Here is a 26437-nt window from a genome sequence, read left to right as displayed (position 1 = left end):
AACTGGCATGCCGATGATCTTTATCAGAAGTATCATTGTGATACAAACCGGAAAGCATAGATCAGAAGTTTCACTTGTTTCTCAGGTATTTGAATATGTACCTTTGTGTACATGACATCTTTGCAAAAATGGATAACTTGATGTAAATTGTATGTCCAATTGTGTGTAGACATCTGATGCCAACATTAAACTTATAAAAGTTTTGAAACTAAAAAAATAAACTTGGCATTATATGTATTCTCCCAAAGCTGGAAAAACACCTCTTTACTTATAGGAACCCAATCAAACCCCTTACACAAGTTGCCCGAGTCGACTTAGTGCTGTGTTGCCAGCATGTACAAGTATAAAGTCTGGGTTTCTTTTTTTTTTTCTTTTTTTTAATTGCATTTTAGGTTTTGGGGTACATGTGAAGAACATGCAAAATAGTTGCATAGGTACACACATGGCAGTGTGATTTGCTGCCTTCCTCCCCTTCACCTATATCTGGCATTTCTCCCCATGCTATCTCTCCCCAACTCCCCACCCCCCACTGACGCTCCCCTATTCCCCCCGACAGACCCCAGTGTGTAGTGCTCCCCTCCCTGTGTCCAAGTCTGGGTTTCTTTATGCAAGCTGCTTGGTTTGGAAAGCATGTCAGAGGTAAATATGAATCCCACTGCTTTATAGTTCATGCTAGTTTTTTCCACTCTCATGCTGTAAGTCAGAGTCTGCTTGATGAAAAGGAGGGAGGGCTTCGATGGCAAGCATCATGATATTTGTATAACAAGTCTAAAAGTTTTAATCCTTTCAGTTAGATACAACTATGGACATTTTTCTAGTAATACTTTTATTAGAAATTTGCAGATACCTTGAGCCTGCTCTTTGTAATGACATGGAAAAAGAACACAGCCTACGTGTCCCTTTGTATATAGGATATTTTTAGCATTGTAAAGCCCCAGTGTCACAATTAACCTTGTATTTTGTTTCTCATTCCCCTTTTAAACTAAAGTATGAGGCACTTCACTGCTTAGTTCTTCTGTAAGTTTCATTTTACTGTGAAATGAAAGTGTTCTCAAGATATTCTTGACAGCATATGCAAACGTAACAACCTTCCTTTATGTTGAAGGCTGGTCCTAAGTACATACTAGATATCAGCAGATGATAAAGGGTCACATGCCTTGCAAAAAGGCCGTTGAGGCAAATAATCGAGTAGTCGACCTGTTGAAAAAGAGGAAAGGCTATTTATGCATGCATTGGTCTTTGAGTGGTTCTGCCTGCCGTCTCGGAAACTCAGAAGCAGTTTTCCTGAGGTGGTTGTTACTGACGATCTAGCTTACCATCTTGTCTCCAGAGACCCGTAAATAGATTCATGAGTGGTGAGGTATAGTGAAGAACATTTGTTTGGGATTCAAGAAACTTGGCTAGCCAATGAAAATGTTAACTCACACCTGTTTGTTTGGCTTTTTTTTGAGATAGGGTCTCACTCTGTCACCCAGGCTGGAGTGCAATGGTGTGATCACGGTTCATTGTAGCTGTGATCTTCCAGGCTCAGGCAATCCTCCCACCTCAGCCTCCTGAGTAGGTGGGACCACAGGCATACACCACCACACCCAGCTAATTTTTAAACTTTTTGTAGAGACAGGGTCTCGTCATATTGCCTAGGCAGGTCTTGAACCCTTGGACTCAAGTGATCCTCCTTCCTCTGACTCTCAAAGTGCTGGAATTACAGGTGGGAGTCACTCCACTTGGCCCTAAAACATTACTTTTTAAAGGCAATTCTCATATTACTGAAATCATTGGAAATTACTTAGATATTGAGTGTTTGTTGAATCCCTTATTACAAGTGCCTTAAATACTTTTAATTTTAATGTTTTTTGATAACTGCATTTTTGCCAATGGAATATGAATAATACAGGAACATTACCTTATACTTTGTGCGCTGAGAAGACCAGCATTGTCTTTGCCTTTCCATAAAACCTAACAACTGACATATCCCAAGCAACTGCAACAGTACCTGGCAATTATATTTGTTGGTTAAGTGAGTACAAATATCAGAAACTTTTGTTTTAGATACATTCAAACCTTGAAGTAAGTCAGAAGCTGGTTTTCTCTGCCAATGTTCACCAAGTTGCCATAACTTTTCAGCTGATTTACAAGATTTATTATGAAATATAATTCAATTCGAGTACAAGTTACCAGAGCCAGAGCCATTTTTCTGAGAGAAGGAAGTGATCTTTCCTTACGCAACAGACAGGGACCATTACATTAGCACCTAGCATGGACTTAATCAGGGTGGTTTAAACTTTCTCCTAAGGTTTTTGTTGATGCAAATGCTGCTCGTCCAGGGCCTAACTTTGAGAACCACTGCCTTACAGATCACCATTATTTAAAAAAATCTCCATTACCCAGTGTTGTTATTTTGGATCTCATGTTAGCAGAACAATCTGAAAAAGGACCAGGCAAATGCAGTGAGTGAAATGAAGACCTTGTTTTTGGAGGAAAGCAAATCACCAACTCAGTGGAACTGAGTGTTCCAGGTTCTGATGCAAGTTATCATACTGTATGTTGTGCTTTTCCTCACTGCCCTGAGGTTTAATAATAAGCTCCTTCACTGTTATGCGCTAGTAATTAGAATCATTGAAGTTGCCTGGGTTAGTGCAAACATCTCTGGTTAAAGAACAGAAAAGCCCAATTTTCTTTTGTTGTTGTTTGTTTGTTTGTTTTGAGACAGGGCCTATCTCTGTCACCCAGGCTAGAGTGCAGTGGCTCGATCTCAGCTCACTGCAACCTCTGCCTCCCAGGTTCAAGTGACTCTGCTGCCTCAGCCTCCGAAGTAACTGGGATTACAGGTGTGCACCACCACGCCCAGCTAACTTTTGTATTTTAAGTAGAGACGGGGTTTTACCATGTTGGCCAGGCTGGTCTAGAACTCCTGACCTCAAGTGTTCTACCTGTCTCAACCTTCCAAAGTGCTGGGATTACAGGTGTGAGCCACCGCACCTGGCCAAAAAGCCCCATTTTCTAACCCTAGCTTTTCCTCTGGGGAACAGTGTAACCTTACTAAGCCAGTTACTTAGTCTCTTTGAGCCTTAGTTTCCTCATCTGTAAAATAAGGTGGGAATCATTCAGTCATGAATGTTCCATCTAACTCCAAAATCTTATCAATTACATGACCTTTGACAGGAGAGATAATGGGCTCTGTGATTTGACCACAGGTGCCTTTTGCCATTTTGGACGGTAAGAGTTAAATTACCAGGTGGCTCACAAGATGGCTGAATAGGAACACATCCGGTCTGCAGTTCCCAGAGAGATCATCGCAGAAGGTACCTGGCTCATCTCACTGGGATGGGTTAGACAATGGGTGCAGCCCATGGAAGGTGAGCCAAAGCAGGGTGGGGCATCATCTCACCCAGGAAATGCAAGGGGTTGGGAAACTCCCTCCCCTAGCCAAGGGAAGCCATGAGGGCCTGTGCCATGAGGAATGGTGCATTCCAGCCCAGATACTACGCTTTTTCCATGGTCTTCACAACCCGCAGACCGGGAGATTCCATCGGGTGCCTACACAACCAGGGCCCTGGGTTTCAAGCACAAAACTGGGTGGATGTTTGGGCAGACACCGAGCTAGCTGCAGGAGTTTGTTTTTTTTCATACCCCAGTGGCACCTGGAATGCCAGTGAGACAGAACTGTTCACTCCCCTGGAAAGGGGGCTGAAGCCAGGGAGCCAAGTGGTCTAGCTCCCACTCCCACAGAGCCCAGCAAGCTAAGATCCACTTGCTTGAATTCTCGCTGCCAGCACAGCAGTCTGAAGTTGACCTGGGATGCTGGAGCTTGGTGGGGGGAGGGGCATCCACCATCACTGAGACTTGAGTAGGTGGTTTTCCCCTCACACTGTAAACAAAGCCTCTGGGAAGTTTGAACTGGGCAGAGCCCACCACAGCTTGTCAAAGCCACTGTAGCCAGAATGCCTCTCTAGATTTCTACTCTCTGTGCAGCGTATCTCTGAAAGAAAGGCAGCAGCCCCAGTCAGGGGCTTATAGTTAAAAGTCTCATCTCCCTGGGACAGAGCACCTGGGGGAAGGGGCGGCTGTGGGCACAGCTTCAGCAGACTTTAATGTTCCTGCATGCTGGCTCTGAAGAGAGAAGTGGATCTCCAAGCATAGTGCTTGAGCTCTGCTAAGGGAGAGACTGCCTCCTCAAGTGGGTCTCTGATCTCTGTGCCTCCTGACTGGGAGACACCTCCCAGGAGGGGTTGACAGACACCTCATACAGGAGAGCTCCGGCTGGCATCTGGCAGGTGCCCCTCTGGGATGAAGCTTCCAGAGGAAGGAACAGGCAGAAATCTTTGCTGTTCTGCAGCGTCTGCTGGTGATACACAGGCACACAGGGTCTTGAGGGGACCTCCAGCAAACTCCAGCAGAGCTGCAGAAGAGGAACCTATTAGAAGAAAGACTAACAAACAAAAAGCAACAACAACAACATCAACAAAAAGGACGTCCGCACAAAAACCCTATCTGAAGGTTACAAACATCAAAGACCAAAGGTAGATAAACCCACAAAGATGAGGAAAAACCAGTGCAAAAAGGCTGAAAATTCCAAAAACCAGAACACCGCTTCTCCTTCAAAGGATCACAACTCCTCACCAGCCTGAGCAATATAGTGAGACCCTCTATCTCAAAAAAAAAAAAAAAAAAAAGAAGAAGAAAGAAGGAAATAAAGCCAGAAAGAGAACGAGAAAGAAAGAAAAAAGAAATTTGGGGTCGCTCCTTGGTTCCTTGGGTGAGTAAACGTCAATGGCACACACTGATCTCATCCTGTGGCAAATGTACACCAAAATATGCACAGAAATAATCATCAGAGTAATTTTAAAGAGTGAAATTTCAGTTTTAGCTCTTAAAATGTGTCCATAATTCATGGTGAGTCTTAGCGTCCTTGCAAGAAAATACTAGATTTAGCACTCCTTGTGTAGGGAAAATCAGAGAGTCACACGTCCTCAGACACAGATGGCCAAGTCCTCACAGATGTTAAGAATCTCTCAATGCACAGAAAGACAATGTACATCAGGCAACCTTCAGAGCACTCTGCCTTCTGCCTGGACTGTTCCCTGGGGTCTCTGAAGGCCACTTACGGTGTTAAAGGTAGCTGTGTCGAAGGACTGATATCAAGCCAGACTTGAAGGTATTTTCTAAAGGTGCCCCTCCTTTTTCTCTCTGATTTTGTGACTACAGCTCTTGAGCATCTGTAGTTAATTGAAAACAGATGTTAAAAGAGCTGTGCTGCCACAGGTCGCCTGCACATTGCTGGGCTCTCATCATATGGCTTGCTTTTTAGTTCCTGCAACCAGCCCAAGCTCAGAGCCAGGCTTGTGGGATTTCTTACCAAGGCAGTGCTAGGGAGGCAGAACTATCCACCTTAGAAGAGGGAACAGGAGACCAAACGTCCTGGTTTGCTCAGGACTGAAGGGTTTCCTACGTTATAGGTCTTTCAGGGCTAAATTGAGGAGACTGCCAGGCAAACCAAAACAATTTGGTCACCCGATGGGGGAGCAACCATCTGTGCCTTCAGTTAGAACTATTCCAACGACATCTAGAATAAATGGCATCGCCTATTAAACCTGCTGGGGACTTCTGCAATCATCTTTCCTCTCATTTTTGCAGAAAGATGCTCATACTCACAGCGCTGTACACATTTTTCCCAGGGTCACCCAGCTTGCTGGCAGCATATCAGGAACCAGAATCTAGATCGCCACACTCCCAATTTAGGGCAGTTTTGACTGCATTATGTTTTTCACTTTCTTATTCTTTTTTTATCACTTTTAAAATGTAAAATTCATTCAGCCGGGTTTTCTTTTGGCCACAGAACTCAGCTGTTAGGATAGTGAAGACTGTTCATCCATTTATATTGGGCACCACTTTTAGTTGTATTTATGATTCAATGGATGATGAATGAGGGCCACAAAGGAATCAGGTTGTTGTAAATGACCTCAATTGATCACCATCTCTATAATCACATGGCGTTCATTCCTACCTGTTGTTTCTACAGCCTACTGGAAGTATTGTTGTTTTTAAGCAATGGGGGTTTGTCTATGTTGCCCAGGTTAGTGTAATTCCTGGCCCTAAGTGATCCTCCTGCCTCAGCCTTTTGTGTAGCTGGGATTACAAGAATGAGCCAGGCACCCAGCTGAAACCTGTTGTCGTTGTTTTGAGACAGTCTCGATCTGTTGCTCAGGCTGGAGTGCAGTGGCACGATCATGGCTTGCTGCAACCTCTGCGTCCCAGGTTCAAGTGATTCTCATTCCTCAGCCTCCCAAGTGGTTGGGATTACAAGCATGCGCCACTATACCTGGCTAATTTTTGTATTTTTAGTAGAGATGGGGTTTCACCATGTTGGCCAGGCTGGTCTCGAACTCCTGACCTCAGGTGATGTGCCTGCCTCGGCCTCCCAAAGTACTGGAATTCCAAAAGCATTGCTTTTATTTACAGAGTTCTTACCACTTCAGTGGTAGAAGTGGAAGAGGTTTCTCTTTCAATTTAGGGACCTCCATGTCAGTTCGTTGTTACCGAACACACAGGTAAGTGGCATCATGGATTTGGTAAACTAACGACAACGTGAGCGCCTCAGTCTCTGCTTCTGTAAGAATCCCGAATTTAGGATTTTCAACTGTCACTACACCAACTTCTATTTCTGAAGGTTTGAAATCAATTGATAGAACAGTAGACAGGCATGTAATTGCAGTTTCCACTGTTCAAATGTTGAATCAAATTTCTTCTTCACTTTTCTTTCTCAAGGAAGCTGGTTAACTCAGTTTAACTCAGGCTGAAGCAGCTTTAAACCCACAGCAGTAACCTGCAGGGTCACACTTTCATGCCTGAGGGCCTCGTTCTTCATCTATACTAATGAAAATCATACAACCAAGAGTTCTTACTGCAGCGTTCTGAGTAGTACCAGCACTTCTTTTACACAACACGTGCACAGGAATCTTACAGCCATACTTGTATTTCCAGTTAGCTGCCTCCTAGCGTGCCCTCTGTACTGTTAGCTGTCATCCCAGTCATCAAAGTGACAGCCAATGTTTTCAGTTATTTTGAATAAGTGAGTCACTGTGCTGGAATTCGGTAATTTGTCAGGTATTTCTTCTGTATGATAATTACTGCGGTTTTTTTCCTCTAATAGCTACTAATGTAAGGCCACCCTGGTTAATAGCTTTAAAGGCACATACATGTATATTCTACTTGGTAGAGCTGGCCCTCTGGTGAAAAAAATGGTAATGTGAATGTGGTGGGCAAAAACCAGTGTTGGAACCACGGGACATGTTGATAGAACCACTACTTTAAGTACAATCAAGTTTTTTTTTAAACATGCAACTATTTATCACCTAAATGCTACCCTTCACTGAGGCAGTCACATGCCAAGACAATGTAGCCCTTCTAAAATGGCAGGTGAGGGCACCATGTTCCCCTCTAGACTTAACACCTAGAAAATACATGCAAATCTTTCCTCTTCATACCTTACATCCTTTCTAGCGGAGGTTCAGGAGGCTAGCTCTCAAAACTGAAGTTAATGTACAAACGGAGCAATTCTAAGCACTTTACAGATAACGTCTTATTTACTATCCCCATTTCACATGGAAGGAAACTGAGGCACAGGGGGTTAAGCAACCAGACTAAGGTTGTTGTTGCTGTTGCTTTTTTTCTTTTGGAGACAGAGTCTCACTCTGTTGCCCAGGCTGGAGTGCAGTGGCACGATCTCGGCTCACTGCAACCTCTGCCTCTTGGATTCAAGCAATTCTCCTGCATCAGCCTCCTGAGTAGTTGGGATTGCAGGGGTGCGCCACCACACCCTGCTAATTTTTGTATTTTTAGTAGAGATGGAGTTTCACCGTGTTGGTCAGGCTGGTCTCAAACTGCTGACCTTGTGATCCACCCGCCTTGGCTTCCCAAAGTGCTGGGATTATAGGCATGAACCATTGCGCCCGGCTGTTGCTGTTTTCTAAACTGCGGCAAGTGGTGAAGCCTGTGTTCCTGGGCATTGTGCTTTCAGAAGAGGAATAGAGCTCCAAGACTGTAATGAAGGAAACGACCCAGGATGTGATCTTGGAAAGCGGGGGCAGAAAAAAGGTGGAGGGATGTGTTCCTAGGGCACAGGGAGACAAATCAGTAAGATACACACTGGCAGTGAGGAGAAACCCTGTTCATGTCTCCATTCAATTTAGATACAGGACAGCTGAGTATGTTTCAGCCCTAACTCCTATCTTCCCTGGGACATCCTTGCTCAAACACATCACGTACCAAACACCCTCTGCACTCCTCCTTCAGTCCACACTGGAACACAGCCATAGGGTTCTGGAAAATTCCGCCAGGAACCATCGTATGGTGATCCCTGAGTCCTTCCTGGTCTCCTTAGCGTGATTCCAGCCTCTGTACGCCTTAGTACTCTATCTTTCCCTTTCCCACTTCCCTGTCCCCTGCGGATTAGCTAGTTCTTTCCATAGGAAATGAAAGGTCTCCGAAGAGGTGTGACAACATTATTAAGTGCAATTGTAAAGCTGACGAAGTGTCTTCGGCTTTCACTTGTCCTTCATTTCCCTCGTCTTTTCTAGTGCATTCTATCATGTTCTCTCACACTGTGATCAACTTTTTTCTCAGATGGACCCGGCTGTAATTCTTCATATTTCACTGTGGCTTTAAGACATGTTGCCATTCTTAGTGTTACACACACTTTACAGCTGAGCTTCACTAAGGGAACATAATTATGAATTTACTTTGCCCTCACGAGACAAGTCTGAAGTATCACTGAACAGGGAGTTTTATGAGGACAGGAATCCTTCTCAGTGCTTCTGAAATCAGTGAATACGAATGAATTTTATGCAGCCTACATATAAGTTTGCTTTGCTCCAATAGATGGATATTGAATATCATTACTCTGATGTGTGAACACACTGTACCATCTTTAATTTTATAGGAAACATGTAGAATTAACAACTTGGACACCTTATGTGGTACAGCTGTTATACTTTGGGGAAAGGAGATTGCTGAGAAGTTCTTCAGGAAGAAATGCCTTCAAAATGGAGAACAGCTGAGATCAATTAACCTCTGGCTTCTCCATAATTTTGTATGCTGGACTATCATCGTAAAGTGAACATTTTCAGGTACTGCGACACATCACTCTGTCGAAACATATTACTCAACAATGATGATACAAACTACGAAAGCAGTAAGAAGTATTTTATTGAAATGTTTTAGTACAATGTTGGAGGATATTAAAATTTTATATTTTCAACCAATACAAGCACTGTAAACGATATACTGCTGAATCCAGCAGATGTAGTATCTAACAAAGAAAAGTGATCATATGAGTATCTATAAGTTGACTAATGGAATTTAAGTTGGAGGCTAAACAACTTTGGTATATTCATATTTCGCTGGTATCTGTTTTTGGCCAGATAAATGCCAAGTCTACCCCCATTCAGTAGAACTGCACAGGACCGATGTGTTTGGGGGTCTCACTTAAGTTTCTACCCCAGGAGCAGCAAGGGATGCACAAATTCTGGGATTAAGCTGCTCCCAAGACAGTCTTCATCACCTTTGGTGAACTAGAAACATCAAATAGTCAGGGTCTGAATTTCCTTTGTGTGTGGCTAAATCCAGTCTAATTGGATCATAAAGGTATTCTGAAGGACTTTAAAATAAAAAGGTGGGGCTAAATAATGATAGAAACCATCAGTTCTTAATTCAGAGAATGGCAATGCAGATTCCTATATCCTTTCGTAAAATTTGAGATCATTATTTTAAAACTAGCTCTATACATTCTTAGACTTTACATTTAATCTTAGCTGAAGTCAACTGGCCTTAGTCCTTGGTGATTGACTTAGTGTTAAGTCAATTGGCTTTAGTCCTTGGTGATTGCTCAATATAAGTTTGCAATTTTAGGATGCAGCGTTTCAGGTAAGTGACAGTTATGTTTTAGAAGAGGTAATTGAAAAAATGATACAGAATGACACTGCTCTGATATGTCTATTGTTTATCCCCCAAAATGAGACAGTGTCCATATTAAGCGAAATAAAATTTAGTCCAAATTAAGCACAATAACCAAGATGGTTTATCTGAAACTGTTATTAAAAAAAAAAAAAGAAAAATTCAAAATCCATGGTATTATAATTATAAATTTTCCAAGGTTCACTCCAAAGTAAAAGGCTAGTTAATTCTATACAGGGTTTTACCCGAATGTCCATAGGCATTATCAGTATATATTTACACAGAAGGCTTTAATCTGAAGTCACCTTTGGCAACCTCGAAATATATAAACTATGACTTCCATAATGAAATTTTATACTTGAAAGTTGTTGCCTCAAAGTACTGAAAGAACAAAGAAAGAGATCACCTGCACCTGTTAAACGTCAAAATGACAAAAACATTTCTCATTTAAGACAGTTCACTTAAAGACCAAATAACCACCACCCTTTTCCCCAAAACCGGAAAGAAATGATCTTGAGCTTTAGAAGCGGAAACAATAAATTTAGCATATACAAAGATCTGAAGCTTTTGCCAGTGATTAACCTATCATTGCTGAGTCCTACAGCTAAAAATCCAGAAAACAAAAACAAGTCAGAGTAGGCTTGCTAGACACTTCACATTCTGGATTTATAGCGGGACATGGCTGAAGAGGTAGGACACAGATTCCCCATTGTGTGTCCTTCGGATTGCTTCGGCCAAGATCATGGAAATGTCAATGACCTAAATACCAACGAGAAAAACAAAGGGAGAAGGGAAGCAGGACATCTTAGTTAAAGTTCTTTAAAAACTGAAAAGCTGAGAAATGATTTCTACAGCGTACATGATGTGTTGCTATCAAAACTTCCCACACTTTTGAGAGGACAGACAGCTTTGGGGTATGTCTTCAAATTACAACCCGTTGAACCAGACCCATATGGGATCCTGGAAGGGAGATTTTCAGGGCAGAGACAAAAGGCTTTTCAGGGGTACTGTTAACCAGAGACATCCTTTCCTAGGGGCACTTGTTTTAAATTAACTTTAATCATGATATGGAAGGTTTTTCTTTCTGTTTCTGAAGAGGTGGTGACTGCGTCACTTCAGGGCACAACTGTGATCATCTATCCCAGGGGTCAGGAAATTATAGAGGACCAAATAGTTAACATTTTTGGCTTTGCAGGCCAGAGGGTCTCTGTCACAAATCCTCAGCTCCCCCATTATAGCGTGAAAGCAGCCACGGGTAATACATATATGAATGAGCATGGCTGTGCTCCCATAAAAATTTGCAAAAACAGATGACACGCTGGATTTCGCTTGCGAACCGCAGTGTGCTAACTCCCATCCTAAACTACTGCTAAGCTGTTCTGACCATTTTCAGACTTATTGCTTTGTGTCAAGCAAACTGCATTTTCTCTCCAAGGAATCAGAAATCACGAAGCGGATCGTTGTGACGCACCTCATGCTCTGCTGATGGGAGCTGAGGCTTTGGAGCAATAAAATGACTTGCCAAGGTTCAAGGCAACACAGAGGCAAAATGGGGACTCCAACTCTTTTGCCTCATTTCAGGCCAGTTGGTATCTAAATGATTAGCAGCTCTCTGCTGGCCTGTGGGCATCCAATCAGCAGGGACGGGAAGGAGCAAAGCTGAAGATCCTCGGCTTAGCCTGTGTGCCCATCCCCATTTTTTTATTGTGTGAATGTGTATCTAGCTATCTAGCTATCTATCTGTATCTCGCTAACATCAAGTATAGTACTGTTCTTATCGGTTTAAAATTTATATATATATAATACCACATTTGCCATTTTAACTATTTTTAAGTATACAATTTATTGGCATTTATATTCCTAATGTGTGTTAACTATCACCATTACTTATTTCCAAACTGTTTTCAACGTCCCAAACAAAAGCTGTATAGTCATTAAATGATAGATAACTCCCCACCCCTCCTTCCCTCCCTCCCCAGCTCCTGGTAGCTACCATTTTACTTTCTCTCTATAAATTTTCCAATCTCAGGTACCTCATAGAAGCAGAAACAGAACATTCCTCCTTCACATCTGGTTTTTTTCACTTAGCATGATATTTTCAAGGCTCATCCATGCTGTAGCATGTGTCAGAATTTCTTTCTTTTTTTTTTTTTTTTTTTTTTGAGACAGAGTCTCATTCTGTTGCCCAGGCTGGAGTGCAGTGGTACAATCTTGGCATACTGCAACCTCCACCTCCCAGCCAATTCTCCTGCCTCAGCCTCCTGAGGAGCTGGGATTACAGGCGTGTGCCACTACACCAGCTAATTTTTTTTGTATTTTTAGTAGAGATGGGGTTTCACCATGTTGGTCAGGCTGGTCTCGAACTCCTGACATCGTAATTCACCCACCTCGGCCTCCCAAAGTGCTGGGATTACAGGCATGAGCCACCGCGCCCAGTCATATGTGTCAGAATTTCTTGCCCTTTAAAGGCTGAATAATATTCCATCATAGTGATAGCCTACACTTTGGCCACCTGTTCGTTCGTCTGTTGATGGCCAGTGGGTGGTTCTACCCTTTGGTTTTTGTGAACAGTGCTGCTATGAACACGTCTGTACAAGTTTCTGTTTGAGTACATTTCCAAATTTTGGGGGTAAATACCTAGGTGTGGAATTGTTGGCTCATACGATAATTCTAAGTTTAGCTTTAGTACTTCCCGTTTCTGACCATTTTTCTGTTGTGATTTTATTCACTCTCTATTTCTAAATAGAGAATGTTGACTTCTGCTGGCCCTGGCCTTTTTCGGGGATCTAATATGATTTATGTCCTGTCGTCATGAGACGCTGCCGCCTCTGCCAGGCTGTGCCTTAGCAAGAAGCCACACACACAGAAGACTTGATGCTATTTTTAGGGATCTAGAGTAGGTGCCTGGCTGCTTGGCTGCCTGCGGTATAGACAGTACCTGAATCTTGGTGCAGTGTTTCATTTTGTCCTCTTGCGGAATTGTGTTTGTGACGACAACGGCCTCAAAGGCGGCATTATTTATTCTGGAAATAGCTGGTCCGGAGAAGATCCCATGGGTAAGGATAGCATAAACTTTGGTGGCTCCGGCTGACAGCAGCCTGTAAAACAGCAGAAGATAAAAATTAAGGGTATGCAAATATTCTTGGAATACTTTCCCCTAGTATGAAAGGTAAAAGCAAAACGGGTGCTTGGTAAAAGGAAAATCCAACAAATTTCACTCACATTTTTTAACCTAAGCTAGAATCTCTCAAGCATGAGCAAAACACTTTGTATTCCATTAAATCGGTAGCTATCAACCTTGGCACTTCGGCCAGGATAATTCTTTGTCATGGGGGCTGTCCTATGTATTACGGGGAAATTCAACAGCATCCCTGGCCTCTACCGACTAGCACCGCCCCACCTCTCAGTCGTGACAACAAAAAATGTCTCTAGACATTGCCACATGTCTCCCAGGGAGCAAAATCGCTCCTGATTGAGAACCAACAGTTATTTTTGTTTTTTGGGGTTTTTTTTGAGACAGTTTCCCTCTTGTTGCCTAAGCTGGAGTGCAATGGCATGATCTCAGCTCACTACAACCTCCACCTCCTGGGTTCAAGAGAGTCTCCCGCCTCAGCCTCCTGAGTAGCTGGGACTACAGGCATTGCGCCACCATGCCTGGCTAATTTTGTTGTTTTTTTTTTTTTTTTTTTAGTAGAGACAGAGTTTCTTCATGTTGGTCAGGCTGGTCTCCAACTCCTGATCTCAGGTAATCCACCCGCCTCGGCCTCCCAAAGTGCTGGGATTACAGGCGTGAGCCACCGCGCCCGGCCAATATAGCCAAAACATCATGGTTTTGATGTATAGTCAACATTAAAACATTTATGTAAATGAGATATTTATATTTGTTGTTTCATATGAAGTCTCCAAAACCTAGAGTGCCTTTTTACACTCTCAGCACATCTCAAGTCAGACTGGCCATATTCTAAGAGCTCCACAGCCATACGTGACTGGGTGGGGGCTTCCATACTGGACAGCAGTGCTACGAATCCTCCAGACGCCCATATGTCTGAGAAGGCTGGCGCGAAAGCCAAATGAAAGGAAGCAAGGGCCTGAAGAAGCCTGAAAAACTGTCTTTTCCTTTTGTGCTCAGTGCAAAGGGAAGCACCGCCTTTGACACTTTTTCAAGTGCATTACAAGCTTATCCTGGGAAATGAAAAGGCCCATGGTTTCTTTTCTACCAGAGAAAGAACTATAAAGATAAATGGGCCTAGAATCTCCTTTGGTCTAAAACTCCACGGCCACAACCAGCAGTAATCAGGAAAAAAGAGCCCAATTTCTAAAAGCTAATGTCTTTCCCTTTCCTAGTGAGAAGTCAACGCTTTCCCCACCAGCCTGCATACTTGTCTGCAGCGTGGCAGATGGTGCCGCAGGTGTCAGCCATGTCATCCACGAGGATGGCCACACGGTCCTTGACGTCGCCCACCAGGACCATCCGGTCCACTTCATTCGCCTTCTTCCTCTCCTTGTGGATCAAGGCAAATTCCACATTCAACCTGTCTGCAATTGACGTGACCCTGGCAAAGGCACAAATGAACATGCTCATACAGTCAACTAGAGATCTCTTCTTTAAAGTTGTATTTTAGGAATGTAGCCAGCAACCACACTCAAGATGATGCAAGAATCAGGCCTTTCTTGAGTAGCCCAGGCATGGTCTGGGGCAGGCACTTAGCAATCCACAGGGAGAACTGTGCTAATGGTGGACCTTGCAATGGTGGCGGCTAGGAGTGAATGTCAGGGCACCCTGGCCACTGGATAAAACTACTCGATAAGGATTTGATATTCAGTTTTTCAGTATCTGTGGGTAGTATTTTAAAACAACCATAGGCATGACTTAAAGCAAGTTATTTAGGAACTACTATTGCCCAGTTTGTGGCACAGATGGTGGGGACAAAAGTCCTGGCTAATGCAGCCATCTAATATGTAGGCTAGCCAGGATGGGCTTCATTGCATTCAAGGTCTAAGGAGACTAAACTGTGAGTCCAGTTCCTCTGCTCATCTAAGGCAAATGCTCAGACATCATTGGTACCAGGCATGGCATCATGCCTGTAGGCCCAGCTACTCAGAAATCTGAGGTGGAAAGACGGCTTGGGCCTGAGTTTGAATCAAGCCTGGACAATATAGCAAGATCCCATCTCTTAAAAAAATCACTGGCTCAGGAGATGCTTAGCTGGCAAAAGGAAGAAAAAGTGGGCAGGCCCAGCTTGTTGGTGAGCCTGAGGCATTTTAGATTCTCCTGTGAAGAGTGGACTTAAATGGTGAAACTTATTTCAAGACAATGCCACAAGTATAGTGTGACATTAAGCTTTTCCTATTCCGGTTTTTAAAAATATCAGTCATGCAATTTAGCTGACAAAATACTGTGGGAACCAACACACACATAGCCCAACTTAAGACACAGTACATGGAGGACATCACCTCCATAAATTATTTTTAAAGGCCTGGTCCTACTCATTGTGTCATCCTCAGATGGCGACCAGGGATGGAGCTCCTCGCGTGCTCTGATGAAGGATGGAGGAGGCACATCTCTGAGAATAAGCCACTCTCTGGGGCTGAGAGGGCAGATGGGGCCAGGGGTAGATGCTCCAGTCTACCCTTCCCATTTCTGAGGACTTTCACAACACAGCTAGTGTTTCTTTTCAATTGTGGTAAAATATACGTAACATAGAATTTATCCTTGGAACTATTTTAAAGTGTACAATTCAATGGCATCAAGTACATTCACAATATTGCACACTGTTACCTCTATCTAGTTCTAGAACATTTCATGACACAAAAGGAAACCCCACACCCCTTAAGCAGGCCCTGCCAGGCATGAATGTATGGATTTACCTATTCTGAACTTTTTGTATAAATGGAATCATAAAATACGTGAGCTTTTGTGTCTGGCTTCTATCACTTAGCAGAAACTATTCATAGTTCATCCACGTTGCTGCATAGATCAGTACTTCGATCCTCTTTAAGCCTGAATAACATTCCATTGGGTGGATATAGCGCATTGTATTCATTCATTCATCTGTTGATGGCCACTCAGGTTGCTTCCACCTTTCGGCTATACCGAACATCGCAGCTATGAACACTGGTGTATAAGTATCTGGTTGAGTTCCTGCCTTCAAGTCTTTGGGGAATATACCTCAGAGTGGACTTGCAGGGTCATATGGTGACTCTGTATAAATTATCTGGCTATTTCAATTGCTTCGAGCTACTCTCTTTTCAATTTGACCAAAGAATGCAGCAATCTCTTTTATGCCTTAATCTTTTTTTCCTACATTAGAATTAGCAAGGACCTTTGCTATCTCAAGCAAGAGACAGACACAAAAATGAAGCCCAAACTTTGTCCACTTCCAAACAAAAATGTTGTCTGGAAGTGAAAATGTGTCTATATGTTTTCCATATAGGAAACATTTTTCAGTTACACTTTGGTGCTCTGGCAGGCCAGGCAGCCCGATCACCCTTCCTAAAAGAAACAACTACAATGCTAGATCACACTGTCACCCAAGGGAATCATCTTCACAAACACAACACCAAGCTGGAAAGAGAGTGGCAATCCTCATAGGCACAGAATGCAGAAGTAGGTTATTCTGAGAAGCCTGCTCTGAGGGTTTCTGAAGAGGCCTGATGATCTTAAGCTTCTGTTTTACTGACAAGGACATGGGGGGTGAGAGATCAAGCTGGGTGCCCAGCTGAGAAGAAGAGTCTAGCTGAAGACCTTGTACAGCACAGGGATGCCAGAAGTTCTTCCTTCAGAGTCACGAGGAATGAAAAGTGAACCCGCTACCTAGGCAGGAACAGGAAGGCTGCTTACTGGTGTCAAACTCTGTGCTGAGTGGTGTGGGTTAGTTCTCTCTTGAGAGCTCAAAGCCACATCTCAGCTCTCCTGAGGGCTGCTGGTTCCAATTTTTACTACACATGTGATAAAAACCCTCAAGTGAAGAGCTTAGCTTAAAGGGATTTTTGGAGTAGTATGCCAAGGTAGCTGGCAATAACAAATGCAAACGCTGTCAGAAGGATGATAACGAAACAAGATTCACAGAAGAGAGTCACAAACGCCCAACAGAACAAGGCACCAGAAGTGGGAGCCGCCAGAAACGTTAACCAAATCATCACAGCAAAAAATGAGACACTGCAATTCGCTGAAAAGAAACAGAAAGGCAGTAATAGGTTTTAAACAAAACAGAAGCTTGGATGATGAAACAAGAATAAAAGGATTAAAAAGAATGACCAATCAAGACTTGGGAAAGAATAGAAAAGAATGTCAAGAAATAAAAAAATATTATATTTGAAATGGAAAATTCAGAAAATAGAGTGAAAACACCTGAAGACAGAATGAGCAAATTAGAAGATAAAGATGAAGACATTATCCAAGATGCAGCCCAAGAAACAGAAGAGAGAAAGAAGCTCAGAGATATGAACAGCAGAGTGACAAGGTCGCACAAGTCGTTAGACTTATAAAAAGAGAGAAAAGAACCAGGAAAAGAAATACTCAAAGAGAAAATGACTAAGAATTTTCTAGAACTGTTGGAAAGCACCAATCCTCCAATCCAATAAACCCAACAAATGATTTCCCAAACAATCTTAACAGAACTACAAAAGACCAAGAAAGCTTAAAAGAGACAAAGAATAAAGACAAGTCACGTAGAAAGGATGGCCAAGTCCTCAACTTCCCCAGTGGAAGCCAGAAGTTATGGAGTCATTTCTTCAATGTGATACGAGAAAATAACTATCAGGCTAGGACTCCATACTCAGCGCAACTGCCTTCCCAGAAGGAGGATAAAATAAAGATAGTTCCAGCCGAACTATACAACCTGAGAATTTCTTTCTAACGTATAACCACCTAAAGAATGCAACTAAAGCAAAAGGAAAGATACAGACTGCAGATACATTGAGATATGGTGGCGGGCAGGGGCAGAGAAAGGTGAGCAAAGATACTGATCAATACGTGGACAAACCTAACAAATGTTGATTGTATAAAACCACAATAATAATAATATCTACTTTCTGGAGAAGAAAAAACTAAAGCATATAGTAACTAGGCATGGTGGCTCACACCTGTAATCCCCGCAGTTTGGGAGGCTGAGGCAGGCAGATCGCTTGATCCCAGGAGTTGGAGTCCAGCCTGGGCAACATAGCAAAACCCTGTCTCTACAAAAAATATAAAAATTAGCCAGGTGTGGTGGCATGCACCTCTAGTTCCAGCTACTTGGGAGGCTAAGCCTGGGAGATTGGGGCTGCAGTGAGCTGTGATCGCACCACTGCACTCCAGCCTGGGCAACAGAACAAGACTCTGTCTCAAAAACAACAAAAAAAGCACATAGTAAGATAGTGGTAATAAATCCAAATATGTCAATTATCATGAAAGAAAAGGGACCAAACTTTCCCGTTAAACACAGAGACTGTTAGATAAGAGAATAAACCATCAACGTCGTTGAAGCAAAGGGAAGCGTTACTATGAGGTCCATGCTGCTCCTCCCCTTAACACACTCATCCTTAAGGAGCCTGGGAGACTGGGGCTGCAGTGAGCTGTGATTGCACCACTGCACTCAACCAAAACCACAGGAGCCCCAGAAGACACGCTTTGTAAACTTGTCTAGCTGGCAACAGTTCTTACCTAAAAATTTAATAGAGAAAAAAAGTTATTCTGAAGGCTGACAAAAATTTTGCTCCATGATCACCTTAAAACACAGAGTTTGGGGCCGGGCACAGTGGCTCAAGCCTGTAATCCCAGCACTTTGGGAGGCCGAGGCGGGTGGATCACGAGGTCAATAGATCGAGACCATCCTGGTCAACATGGTGAAACCCCGTCTCTATTAAAAATACAAAAAAAAAAAAAAATTAGCTGGGCACGGTGGTGCGTGCCTGTAATCCCAGCTACTCAGGAGGCTGAGGCAGGAGAATTGCCTGAACCCAGGAGGCGGAGGTTGCAGTGAGCCGAGGTCGCGCCACTGCACTCCAGCCTGGGTAACAAGAGCGAAACTCTGTCTCTAAAAAAAAAAAAGAAAAGAAAACAGAGTTCAGCTGGGCATGGTGGCTCACACCTGTAATCCCAGACTTCAGGAGGCTGAGGCAGGCAGATTAACTGAGGTCAGGAGTTCAAGACCAGCCTGGCCAAAATGGTGAAATCCTGTCTCTACAAAAATACAAAAAGTAGCCAGGTGTGATGGCGGGTGCCTGTAATCACAGCTACTAGTGAGGCTGAAGTGGGAGAATCGCTTGATACCAGGAGGCGGAGGTTGCAGGGAGCCGAGATTACGCCACTGCACTCCAGTCTGCGACTGAGTGAGACTGACTCAGGAAAAAAAAAAAACCAAAAAACAAAAAAAACCCACATACAGGTCTACTATCGACATGCCAAAGTCATAAAAACCATAGACTCCAAGTAAGGAAAGCTATTAAGCTACTTTCTGGGAACATGAGACAGATTTTCCCAAGACACATGAACACCTTGCACAAAATGTCCACATACATTACCATCTGCTTATTTGGTACAGGGAGATTTGCACAGGGCAGGTTACCAATCCAGAGCCCAGCACTGGGAGGCACCGCCCTTTGTGGCTGAAGTTCTGTGCCTGAGAATTTGAAGCAGAACCTGTTTTCATTTCTCTGCCAGGTGGCACCTGTTCTCATAAGCCTGCTCACAAGCAGACAGCAGGGTAGGCATGGAAGTCGGACAGGGAAAGAAGGTGAGCTCTGTGGCTCTAGGCAGCGGGGACACGGACATCTCACTTGAGTGGGGAGCCTTAGCCACTTAAAGGTATCCAGTGGTAATGTTAGAAGAAGATAAAGGAAAATACCCTTGCAAATAGCTTCCTGGGTTGTTAGAATATTATGATTTCCTGAAAAAGCTACAGCTAACTCTTCTTTTCCTTGTATATCATGGAGACCTAATATATACTCGTAACAAATGATGTTGACACAACGTACCACACTGAAATCTTAGGCAGAAAATGCTAGAACGGATTTCTTGGATTTCTTCTGGGCACACATTTACAGTCTTTTCTCTCTGTGTGCATGCGCATCCAGGCTCCCCCAGGAGAGACAGATACATAGTCACCAAATTATTCACAGTGGCATCACTGGTAGAGATATAAAGTAGTTAAGATTTTCTTCTTTCTACTTTTTAAATTTCCTATAGAGCATCTCCAAAGATTATATAATCAGAAAAAAAGTTAAACCTGAGTTATCTAATTTTACCTGCTTCCCATACCACTTTTAGGTTGATGCTCAGCTATCTCAGCAGTGGTAGGTAGGTTTCTTACGTTTAATTTTTTCCCCGTGGTCGGCGCAACCAAGCTACAAAGCCTACCCAAGAGTGACCTCCTGTGGCGATATTAAGTTTTACCTGGAGCGAGTCAAGCTTCAAAGCTTTTTCTAAAGCAAGAAGCTCCAATTGGTCAGACAGAAATTTACAGTCTTTTCTTTTGCTAAATATGACTTCTTGCATCAAGCAAAGAAGCCACAGATAACGTCAACTGCATGCGTCATGTATCACCTGCAAGGCTGTTCTGAGGAGACTGTCATTTGGGGGATAGAATATGAGGGTGACAGTGATGTGTAGCAGAAACACTTGGGAAACAGAAAGGAGGTGACAAAAATTCTGAAATGTATGTCCCTAAAAAGCTTATTCCTGGCAGAGGGAGCTAGGTGGTTGAGTGCCGATTGCTTGAAAGGAGGTCTGAACAAAACAGCATCTCAACCCCAGCCATTTACTCTGTTTACTTTACTCTGCATTTTTTAAAAGAGTTGGCAAAAAGCTATCTATTTGAAATGGGGAACTCTGTATATGATAAAAGATGCCATTTCAAAACAATAGAGATGGATTATTTAATAGTTTTGGAACAACTAGATAGTGGGGAGGGGGGAGGAGCTGGATTCTTATTTCATTCTTTATTCCAAAATAAATTTCAGATGGAAGAAATCTTGGAACATTAAAAAAGAAAAAAATATACGAAATCATGGGAGAAGACATCTTTTAAGAGAAGGGTGACTCCTACCTAAACCTGGAAGCCATAATGTGAAGAAAAAATAAGTATGACTACATAATGAAGGTTTTTAAACTCCTGCAGAGAATAAAAATATTAAAAAGGAGAAGAAATGAAAAAACTTGGAAGAAATATTTGCAACACGAATGAGAAACAGCTATGATCTATTGTCTATGCAGGACTGTTGACAATCCAAAAGAAAAGTCCCAGCCAAGAGCACAATAGGCAGAATGATGTGAAGACCCCTGTCACGGCAAATCAACAAGCGCCGGTGAGGGCGCTACCCTCACCCACAGCAGCTCGTGTTCCCAGGAAGAGCATGCCATAGATCACCTACCTGATCTGAAAGTAAAACTGCCTGGTAATCCACTGTGTGAGCAACGCTGTGTACAAAGTCACTGGCATCCATACCTGATGGAATGTCAACTGGTGTATTTTTTGGGAAAGACCATATTTTGGCACTGCCCATCAAACCAAAAACAGCTCATGCCTTTTGACTGGGCAATTCCACTTCTAGGAATATATCCCACTTGCACACATGTACAAAATGTCAAAGCAACGAAATTGCTTCAGAGCTGCATTTAAGAGTGCAAACAACGGCACCTACGAATGGGTAAGAGGGGGCCTGACTGGTCAATAGGAGCTGTGGTACGTGCACACAAGGGAAATCGCACAGCTGTACAACACAGCTATGGAATAGTTAATATACAGCAAGTAAGGAAAGCACAGTGAAGAACTGTATATATCACATTGTCATTTGCGTGAAATAAATAGGTAGATATACGCTTAAGTAACACAGTTCTGACATTGGAAATAACAGTGACATTTAAAGAACAGAGGATGGGACCCTTCTGTATTGTCTGAATTTCTGCTAAGAGCATGTATGATATTCTTAGACTATGTATATAAAAACAAGTTTGGGGGAAGAAAGAAAGATGGTCATACGAATCTGTGGAATCTACTATTCTTTGGGCTGAGTAGCTGCCAAAATAACATTTTCTGGTTTACAAAGAAAGTAGCTAGTGACAGTTGCACAAATCTCTGCATATGCAGAACACTGTTGAACTGGAAACGTTAAACGGGTAAATTATGCTATTTGGAGTTTTTTGGTATTTTTTCCTCTTTTTTTTTTTTTTTTTTTTGAGATGGAGTCTCGCTCGTTACCCAGGCTGGAGTGCGGTAGTGCGATCTTGGCTCACTGCAACCTCCGCCTCCTGGGTTCAAGCGAATCTCCTGCCTCAGCCTCCTGAGTAGCTGGAATTACAGGCGTGCACCACCAAGCCCAAGTAATTTTTGTATTTTCAGTAGAGACGGGGTTTCACCATGTTGGCCAGGATGGTCTTGATCTCCTGATCTGCCTGCCTCAGCCTCCTAAAGTGCTGTGATTATAGGCGGGAGCCACCGAGCCCACCCAATTGTGCATATTTGAATTACACTATAACAAAGCTGTTATTATAAACCAGTTACATCTGACGCTTGCTCACCTACCCCTTGGCTGGCTTCTTTGCCTCTAACCTTACATAGGGCCAGTGCATTTGCCTCATTTGAATGCAGATTCCATGTGACTTGCAGAAGTTTCCAAGTCAACTGCAAGCATTTCTAGTAGAAATGACCCCAAAATGTTGCTCACAATTTTTTTGCAGAGGACACTTAGCGTGATTCAACCTTGATGCTTGGCCAAGGGCATTTTTGTGAACATTATGCACCATACAGTAGTAGGCTACATGACACAGTGCTGCTCTCCACCCCAGGGCTGCCCATCTAGGGTCTTTGCAAGTTAACTTTTTGCTTCCGTCTTTTATATATTTATGTTTCCTTCCTGGCCACAGCCACTTCCTGCTGCTGGCAGAGGCCAGTCTCCAGCTGCACGGCTCGTTCAGCCTCTTCTGTCCTGGGAACCCAAGCAGCCGTTGGAAGGCAGCTTTGAGCAGAATGAACAAGGCTCTTCTAAGAATCAGGGCCTGCATTTCCCTGGAAGGATGTTAAGACAACTTTCTGGGCTACTCCTAAACTTTTGCATTTGATCCTAGGTCCTCAGCTGGGTTGCAGGCAGATGAGGGTGCCAGACGAGGGACAGGCTTTTGATGTTAGCCATTCCGAAGCCTGATGCTCACTTGTTGCTCTGATCGCACCACTGTTCGTGCACATTTAGATCTTCCTTGCTTCCTCACTGGACTGGAGGGGACAAGTCTCTTACCTCTCCCTTATGGAGGTCTCTACCTATACAATAAAACTCCTTTCTGGCCTTTTTTCTTCCCAGATAGCATTTGCAAAGCTCTACATGGTCACCGGGTCACTGAGCCTCAGCTTGCCACATTCTCTTATTGTGTTCATCCTTGATTCTGAACACCCTGTGCCCTGCTTGCTTGCTAACACCTCGAGACTCTGCCAAGCCTTTGAGACATGCTCCTCGGTACCACCTTCTCACGCCACTGGGTGCATCATCACTGCCATGCTGCTACTACCAGGTTGGTGCCATCTCTCCTTCACCTTAGTTTCCTTTTCAACTTACTTATTTGATAGTCTACAAATTGTTCTCATCCCTAAGTACTGACTGCCCGCCGCCCTGTTGTCTGCACATGCTGGGTCTGGGCGGACTGTGTTCCCTTGGTTTTCTAACTTTAGATCAGGCATCACTGGGTCAGGTTAAGCAGGGTGTGCTCACTGAGCAGCTAGGATTGTGAAATTCTCCCTCTACAGGGGCTCTACATCCTGGAGAACATTTTCCTGTGTATTGCACTCCACATTTGAATGTGGCATAAGCTCACAGGCTGGTGGTTTGACTTCTCATAGGTGACTATTCCCTCCCCTAATCCAAAGGCCCAGGTAAAGATGGGCATTCCTCCTGGCTTTTGGCTAGAGATCTGGCTTGGCTTTCAGCCTCCTTTTCTTCAACCTTTTTTTTTGAGTCAGGGTCTCATTCTGTTGCCCAGGCTGCAGTGCAGTGGTGTGATCATAGCTCACTGCAGCCTGGAACTCCTGGGCTCAAGTGATTCTCCCACCTCGGTCTCCCAAAGTGCTAGGATTACAGGCATGCATCACCGTGCCTGGCTTTAGCTCCCTTCTTTATGGAGGTTTCCATGTGAGCATTAAAACCCAAGCCACCATGCTCTTCCTGGATCTGATGCCCATCCCTCTCAAGCCACCTGGACATAGCTTTCAGCCTCTGCTTTATTTCTTGATACTTCCCTTTCTTGCTATTCTATGTACAGAGATTTCTTTTTACAAATGTTCTATTTTGGCTACCATTTCCAAGTGCTGTTAATGAAAAGACTTACTTTCCAATGAGGCTCATTACTTTTATTATCAGAAAACAATAACTTAAAAAAACCCAAAATACATCTACCCTTTGCTGAAAACAAATAAGCCAATATATACCTATTGTGTCTATGTGTCTGTGTATGTATTTTCTTCTTTCTTGAATGATGAAATATTAACAAAGATGATAGGTTTCTGCTCTGGAAGTGAAGCCTGCAGTCTACTTACTTGCTCATTAGCAAAATCAAGTGTTAAGTAATTGACTGCATGCTTCCTTATCTAATACATCAGAAAGAGAAAAACTAATCAGCAAATGGAGAAATCTGCAAGGCGTAGCCTGCATGATACCTTTTGGCTCCCCCTGCATCAGGTGAAACAATGATACAGTTCTTCCACTCCGCAATGTTTTCCCGGATCCACTGCAGGACTGCGGGCTCCGCATACAAATTATCCACAGGAATATCGAAGAATCCCTAAAGGGAGAAGTCAGTGTCACATTGAAGGGTTTTGTTTTGTTTTGGTTTTTTTCTTTTTTTTTAAAGTGATAGTTGCTTTCATTAAACAACATCTGCATTTTTTGTTTAAAAGAAGCTTTTATAACTGACTCCCTCTTGTTCATTTTAGAAAGAATTAAATCAAAAGACAGATATGTTATAGGGGCATATTTCAGTCCAGTCTGTCTTTTGGAACATATGCTGCTGTCTTATGATGGCCTATATTCTGAGGAAGAGAATGGCTTTGCAGGACGGTGAGGGGAAAGGTTTGTTGTCCTTAAGTAGTTATTATAAACCAAATACTTCATGTTCATTATATAACACAAAGTGGCACAATATAATTTGGCCTGCTTTAGAGACAAAGAAAATAAGTTATGAAGAGGTTTAAAAAAAGATATTATGACTCTGCCGTTCTGATTCTTTTCCATAAGCTGGGATGAAACTATACAGGGCTTACTACCAAGAAGCCAGCCACACTCCTCCAGAACTGACTGAGGGCAAGATGGTGAGAGAGACTGGAAGTATTATATGAAATTATATTTCCAAGTTCAGTAAAGACAAAAATCCAAGAGAGTAGCCATATATAAACTCAAACACAACTAATGGTACCTCTTCTAAGATTATTTAATTTAACAGACTTGACTTAACCATTGCATAAAGAAAACAGTGATACCTGTATCTGAGAAGCATGCAGGTCCATGGTGATGATGTGATCCGCCCCAGCCACCGACAGCATATTGGCCACAAGTTTTGCAGAAATTGGAGCACGACTCTAACAATAAGAACATTAATTTTATAACAGGAAAAGATGGATACTATTAGATTCTCCCACGAGGATGTACATGAGAAAGATCAATCATAGATGCAATCAACAAAGCATCAAAAAGAAAATTACACATGTTGTAACAGCAAAAGATATATTCGTTTCATCTAATTCCGCACACATTTGCTATTTACAAATTCTGCAAAACTAAGTGCTTGATGCTGGGTATAGAGAACAAATATCAAACAGTTAAACATATGTACATGTAATGTCACAATCTGTATAACTGAAATCATGGTAAGTGTGCAGAAATAAAAGGTACCAAGAAAGATGCAGGAAGGACATAAAGTTTAAACAAGATTATTATTAGTGGTCCCTCAGAGGAAATTGCCTTTAAGGCAAGTTCAGCAAAGGCGAGGAGAATAGTGTTCTAGAAGAACAGAGTGGCACATGTGAGATTACCTAGGCCAAGAGACCCTCACACAGCCAGAGGCTGAAAGAAGGCCAGCTATTAACGGGGAATTCATGTGCCACCAGTTGGATGATTACAAATGGAAAAAACAAGTCAAAGAACGAAGACTGTAAGAGGACCGATAATTCAGTACTTACTATTCAATTTCATACTTAGTGTCATTTACTGTCATTAAATTCTTTGCAAACTTACTTAACTTCTGTATAGCTTTGGTATCCACATCATAAATTACGGACAGTAAAACTGCCCACATCAAAGAAATCCAAGAGATTATATAGACGTATGATCAGACCTAGGTGGAGTTCAGCATTTTGTAGTAAACAACAGCATTTCTATATATCAGCCACAAAAAAAAGAAAAGCTTTAAAAAAAGATTTCATTCAAAATAGTAACAAATGATCCTTGTTAAACACACACACACACACACACACACACACACACCGAGTATATTCATGTAAAAACACATGCAGGAAGGAATTACATG

General features: G+C 42.8%; 1 protein-coding gene and 1 pseudogene across 2 annotated transcripts in view; both read right to left on the bottom strand.

Annotated features, from left to right (window-relative positions):
• Window positions 1-6533: 6533 nt before the first annotated feature.
• LOC100387242 (proteasome subunit alpha type-6 pseudogene) lies at window positions 6534-7889 on the bottom strand (annotated as a pseudogene).
• Window positions 7890-9187: 1298 nt separating this feature from the next.
• PRPS2 (phosphoribosyl pyrophosphate synthetase 2) overlaps window positions 9188-26437 on the bottom strand; it is a 32230-nt gene continuing 14980 nt past the window's right edge. The window contains exons 3-7 of one of the 2 annotated variants that reach the window (XM_008988946.5): window positions 25392-25490; window positions 24573-24697; window positions 14331-14504; window positions 12890-13049; window positions 9188-10710 (exon numbers count right to left, since the gene is read on the bottom strand). In XM_008988946.5, the coding sequence (XP_008987194.2) occupies window positions 10618-10710; window positions 12890-13049; window positions 14331-14504; window positions 24573-24697; window positions 25392-25490 (651 nt within the window). In that variant the 3' untranslated portion in view covers window positions 9188-10617. The remainder of the gene's footprint in view (window positions 10711-12889; window positions 13050-14330; window positions 14505-24572; window positions 24698-25391; window positions 25491-26437) is intronic. The other variant, XM_078362822.1, reaches the window with a different exon arrangement.

Source organism: Callithrix jacchus, chromosome X (genome assembly GCF_049354715.1).
Source record: "Callithrix jacchus isolate 240 chromosome X, calJac240_pri, whole genome shotgun sequence".
In the NCBI taxonomy this organism is placed as follows: Eukaryota; Metazoa; Chordata; class Mammalia; order Primates; family Cebidae; genus Callithrix; species Callithrix jacchus.
Note: the sequence above shows the minus strand (reverse complement) of the source record. Positions and strands in the feature narration are given on the sequence as shown.